Genomic DNA, 6,150 nt, shown 5'->3' on the forward strand with positions numbered 1-6,150 from the left:
TATTTTTCTAAATATTAAAAAATTATTTTATCAAAATGAAAATATAAAATGTAAACATTTTCTGGTACTTGTGGATTTCTTATTTCATTGAGATCTTGGACTTCATTTTACAAAACAGTGCTGTAGTGGAATGGAAAGTATCCTCAATAATTTTTACAATATTTAGATTTCATGAGGCTATTTCTCATGTGTCATGCTGTAAGTTAATGGCACAAGGCCAGAGGATGATTCCATTTAAGTAAATCTGTGGAGTGTAGCAAACTAATTCTATTTATATTCAGACTATTCAACCTCCAGACGGTTCTCCATAAGTATTGTTTCAATAGAGCTTTTCATAAGTAATAGCCACAGTGTTCTTGGGGTTCAGTTTTGCTCCACAAGTATTTGGAGAGCTTTTAGTTTGCTTTGCCCCTTAAGTGGAGAACTGTAACAATCAACTTATTCACAAGGTAGACTTGACATCCTCTTTTGACAACTGAATGGCTTCAAAAGGCTACGCCTACGCAGAGAGCCATTTTCCCTGCGAAGGACGGAGAATTCGGCTGGGTTAATGCACCCCTCAAGAAGCAATAGTAGATGTTCTCTAGGACACAGATGAAAGGGAGGAGAGGACCCAAAGGTCTGTGTCATAAAGCCTGGCAGTAATTCCTCCTGCCTAGAAAATATGTGCAGCAATTAAAGGCAAATGCCTACCCTGGCAGTCTTTTCTAAAGCTCTCAGTGTATACCATTACAGCAGACGTAGCTTAAAAAGAAATTTAGTACAGCCCGTAAAATATTATAACTTACTACTATACCTACTAAAGAAACTAGTTATAAAACATATATTGAATTGTCTGGGTAACTGGCTATTTTTTATTGTTACTCATGAGAGTTAAATGAAGTAATGATTTAGGTTTCATAGTCATTGATTCAGAGTAACTGGTTTGCAGTCCTTCTTATTGGAAGTCGTTAGAGCCCATATATAGCCGTCCTTTTCGATTTGGGTTTTTTGTGGTTTGGTTTTGTTTTGTTTTGAGACAGGGCTTGGCTCTGTTGCCTAGGTTGGAATGCAGTGGCATGATCTCAGCTACTGCAGCCTCCTCCTCCCAGGCCCAAGCAGTCCTCCCACTTCAGCCTCCTGAGTGCTGGAGCTACCATGCCTAACTCATTCTTGTATTTTGTGTGTGTGTGTGTGTGTGTTTTTGGTAGAGGTGGCATTTCGCCACGTTGCCTGGGCTGAAGCAGTCTGCCTGCAACAGCCTCCCAGAGGTCACACCTGGGATTCCAGGTGTGACCCACACACCCAGCCTAGCTGTCTTAGAGGCAGTTGTCCCAATAGCTATCTTTGAGGCCACATCTAGGAGATAAAACCATGTCATCTGCTTATGGTACTTACACACTTTGATTCTCTGGGTTGGGGAAAGGGGAGCGTAAAGAAGGGAGACAGGAGGCAAAACTTCATCTAGCTCATCTGAAAGTGACATCAAGTAATTAATAGGTACAAGTGAAAAAGAAGATTGTCAAAAGCACATTTCTGTTTTATTTCCTTGGAAATTATATGAATCCTGAAAAGACAGCCTCCGCTATTTAACTCTCCTGATACTGTTGTGGTGCAGGTTTGGTAAGCGTCAGTAACTTCAGCCGTTGATAATGCTGCTTTGTCCATAGCTAGATACTATCCAGAGTCAGAAGTCAAATAGAGCAAATAAAATATGTGAACGATTTGATAGTATTCCTAATAAATTCTTCCACAAGGAGAGCAGGATTGTAACAGCTGTGGCCAGTGGCAGCCTGCCAGAGGCTACCATGTTCTCACATAGAGTGTTAGTATTAGCATTAGCAGCCCAACCTTATAGATTTTTTTTTTTTTTTTTTTTTTTTCCTGAGACAGTGTCTTGCTCTGTTGCCCAGGCTAGAGTGCAGTGATGCGATCTCGGCTAACTGTAACTTCTGCCTCCTGGGTTCAAGTGATTTCTCCTGCCTCAGCTTCCCAAATAGCTGGAATTACAGGTGCCTGCCACCATGTCTGGCTAATTTTTGTACTTTTAGTAGAGACAGGGTTTCATCATGTTGTCCGGGCTGGTCTCAAACTCCTGACCTCAGGTGATCCACCTGCCTTGGCCTCCCAAAGTGCTGGGATTACAAATTCGAGCCACCACACCTGGCCTTACAGATTCTTAAGAAGGAGACACATACCTTCTCTCCATATTCATTTTAGATGGAATATTGGGCTGCATTTATGTCATTAAATTTTAGACATCAGCTAAAATGAGTGAATTAAATTTTATCCATCAATATGGATAAGCCCCATAAACATGATGAGTTGAATAAGTAGAATATTATACCAATTATGTAATGTTTATAAATTTTATTTAGATGTGCATGTATGTTACAAAAATAAAAGCAAAAACCCGTGAGTGGGAAAAATACACATCAATTTCAGAGTGCTGAAAATGCCCCTGGGGAAGAAGAGATGGCAATGATTGAGAAAGGATACTCTCTATCTGTATTATGTTTTTACTTAAACCGTCCAAACCAGTATGGCCAAAAGCTAGCTTTTGGTAATTCTACGTATTATGGATATGTGTGTTCATTACTTTCCTGATTATTTGAAACATTTTATAATTGTAAAAAATAAATAAATGATAGTACAGAGTGATAAGTGTTACCTTGGAAGCAATAAAATGTAAGTAAGTAAGAAAGTAATGATCCAACTACGTTGAAAGAAATGCTGACGAGAGGATAGGTCTTCCTAGGGGAGAAGACAACAAGATTGGGTTCTGAAAGACCAAGGGGAAGTCAACACAAATAAGTGCACCTCCTCACACATGGAAGGCTGTAAAGTGTGACAGGGGAGCTGTCAGCAATTCATGGTTCCTAAAGCATAAATTATAGGTGGGAAGTGAAATCTGGTAAGATGAGAAATATTTAAAGGGCCAGATCATGAAAGGCTTTATAATCCATGTTAAGTGGCAGGGATTTCATTTCGAGGCAGTAGGGAGCTAGTGAATGTTTTAAGCAGTGCAGTGACTTGACACGACCCTTTGATTTTAATGAAAAATAGCTTTTGCTAGAATGTGGAAGATAGTGTTTGGTTGTAAGATTAAGCTAAGAAATCTGTTTAATTCACTTTGATTATAATCTTTAGAATTAAAAAAATTAATAACAAAAATGTCTGTAAATAGCAATGGTTAATTTAATTATCCAATAAATAGCCAGATCCATTAAATATAATACTGTGCAGACATTGAAGTCGACATAGAATAAATCCATGATTTATTCTTTTTTAACATTTTATTATCAAATTTTTATCATACTGAAAATTTGAAAGAACTTTCCAAGTGATCGCCCAGGTACCCACCTAGATTCTAATGTTAACATTTTCTAATGTTGCTTTATCACTTATATATCCACCTTTCCATTCACTAGAGTGTTTTAAGTGGAAAACCTATGTTTCAAAACTGCGTTTTAGTGTAATTTTAAGAGATTTGTTTGTGCATAGGAAAGCATTGTGGGAAGATTTATATCAAGTTAACATTGATTATCTTTCATTTATCGATGATTTTTGATTCCCATTTTGTTCTTCACTGTATTGTCTGAATATTTTATAGTGAATGTGTGATACAATAATAAAAAGTATGTTTAAAACTACATCAAAGCTCTTCTCCTTTACGGTGAAAAGAATGGATTGTTTTTAAGTAGATACAGCTTGATTTGAAATGAATTTTTTTCTTCTTTCTACAGATAATGATGAATAATCCTCAAAATGTTTTTTAATCCTCAACTATATGAAAGCATTTGAATTTGGCTCATCAGAATAACAAGCTTCAGTGGGAAATACAGCAATTATTTGTTTTAAAAATCAGATTTAAGATGGGCATGCTTACTGCATGAAAAAGATGGAGAAACATACCATTTTTCAGTGAAGATTCTAACATTTTTTATCTATTTTATTTTGTTCATTGAATTATATGGTTAAATCCTGTAAAATATATGCTTTATTAAATCATTCAACCAAAGCATAGGAAATGTTGACCCAAAAACTGACTTAATGGTTTTGAAGATTTACTATGCAACAGGGTAACTCTGACTTTCAGCAAATGTCTTTAGGTTGAAGGAATTCCCTACGTTATGAAAGACCTCCCTGTGGTTTTTCAATGAAGTCTTTAAGCATGACCTTTTTTCTGTCTAATACTTGTTTTCATTTTGCCCAGTAGTTCTACATTAAATAACCTTGTCAAGGGCTCTATTTAAATGTATACATTTTGAAGACAAAATTTTTAGCCTTAAAGTTTATATTGTCAAGCCCTTTTACAACCAGTGTGTCTCCTGAACTAGCACATAGGCTGTAAAAACAGTCTTAGAAATCACTGAAAGATTTGATTGTGAAAGAATAGCAAAATTATATTTCCTGATATATAAAAAGTTGGTTTAACGCCTTTATTTCTCTTTAAGGCCCAGAACCAGGAATACTGTATCTAAAAATTAGTCTGTGGATTTAACATTGACCTAGCATATAGCTTGAAGTTGCTCTTTTGGTTTTTAACTTCCTCTCATACATATGCTTAAAGGACAACATGATGTTAAAAAGGAGTAAGGAATTATTTCTATTTTGACACTGACAGTTTTGGCAACTAGGATCCTTGGGAGGGAAATGTTTGTCTCTTGAATTTCTTTCCATTATGAGAGGATTTAGTTAGGTCATTAGGATGATGGTCACACAGCTTCCATTGCAATATGCCAAGTATAACATGGTTTTGTTAGAGGTGTCTATAGTCCAGATATTTTTCATAATAAAAGCAAAATTTTGAACCTCTGAGTACAAAGCAAGCTGGTTGGCATAATATGTAATTTGGAAAATAAAATCTTATCTTGCAGCAGCAATCAGTATGTTAAATTTACTATGTATATTACTTCTAACATCTGAAACTAAATACTTGATTTTTAAAATGTGTTTATTTTATGATATTGCTATTAAATTTTTATTATCTACCTGAAATGTATCATTGATTGTCTTTTATTTGTTAGCACTTTTCTCAATAGAGGGCTTTTATGTCAAGCTGAGAATACTTTTTTTGGTTTTGTACCTGATTATTTCTTTTTCTTCTTAATGAAAGAGTTGAATTTTGTACTTTAATTCTCTACTATCCAGAAAAATGGTAATGATTTTGGGGAGGTTGTGTGTTAATTCTTAAACTATTATAACTGTTAAAAAAAAAATAAGGGTATAATGTGGTAGAAAACAATTGTTTCAGCCATATGTCAAAAGATGTCAAATGCAGGCATAAGGTTGATAAATGGGATTTGTGCCGTCTCCAATTGATTTCCAGTGTGTGGCTCTGAAGAGTTATTATGGAAGGATTATGCCAGTGAGGAAGAGGGCTATTATTGTTCAGTAATGTCTGTTAGAAGTGTTGGAGTTGACATGTGGAAGCATCTGTAGATTCATAAATGTTAGCATTAGATGGACTATTGGGATAACTTTGTCTTTTCTCATTTAACCTAAAGGATATTGAGTTGAACATGAAATTAAGTCACTTGTGTAAAGGATCAGGGTCAGACCAGCTCAGTGGACATTCTTATCTCCCCTAGAGAATCAAAAAGAATAAATTTGATAGGAAATAGTACACTTGGCATTAATGCATTAAGAATTCTATGGGGCCAGGCACAGTGGCTCATGCCTGTAATCCCAGCACATTGGAAGACAGAGGTGGGAGGATCACTTGAAGCCAGGAGTACAAAACCAGCCTGGGCAACTAAGTGAGACCTCATCTCTACAAAAAATAAAGTTAGCTGGACACAGTGGTGTGCACCTATAGTCCCAGCTACTCAGGAGGCTGAAGCAGGAGAATTGCTTGAGCCCAGGAGTTCAGGGCTACAGTGAGCTATGTTCACACCACTGCTCTCCTGCCTGGGCAACAGAGCAAGACTCCATCACTTTAAAAAATCGGCCAGACGCAGTGGCTCATGCCTGTAATCCCAGCACTTTGGGAGGCTGAGGCGGGTGGATCATGAGGTCAAGAGATTGAGACCACCCTGGCCAACATGGTGAAACCCTGTTTCTACTAAAAATACAAAAAATTAGCTGGACATGGTGGCACATGCCTGTAGTCCCAGTTACTTGGGAGGCCGAGGCAGGAGAATCACTTGAACCCAGGAGGCGGAGGTT

At 36.8% G+C, this 6,150-nt stretch overlaps 1 protein-coding gene across 9 annotated transcripts in view; it reads left to right on the forward strand.

Annotated features, from left to right (window-relative positions):
- Nucleotides 1–5,869, forward strand: part of NEK1 (NIMA related kinase 1) — a 214,063-nt gene extending 208,194 nt beyond the window's left edge. For 4 of the 9 annotated variants that reach the window (XM_039479145.2, XM_039479153.2, XM_039479150.2 and 1 more), the window contains one exon: nt 3,726–5,847. In XM_039479145.2, coding sequence (XP_039335079.2) covers nt 3,726–3,739 — 14 coding nt within the window. In that variant the 3' untranslated portion in view covers nt 3,740–5,847. Of the gene's footprint in view, nt 1–3,725 lie in introns of all 9 variants that reach the window. The other 5 variants (XM_039479149.2, XM_039479148.2, XM_074396986.1 and 2 more) reach the window with 3 other exon arrangements.
- The last annotated feature ends 281 nt before the right edge of the window (nt 5,870–6,150 follow it).

This window comes from Saimiri boliviensis, chromosome 3 (assembly GCF_048565385.1).
Source record: "Saimiri boliviensis isolate mSaiBol1 chromosome 3, mSaiBol1.pri, whole genome shotgun sequence".
Taxonomy (NCBI): Eukaryota; Metazoa; Chordata; class Mammalia; order Primates; family Cebidae; genus Saimiri; species Saimiri boliviensis.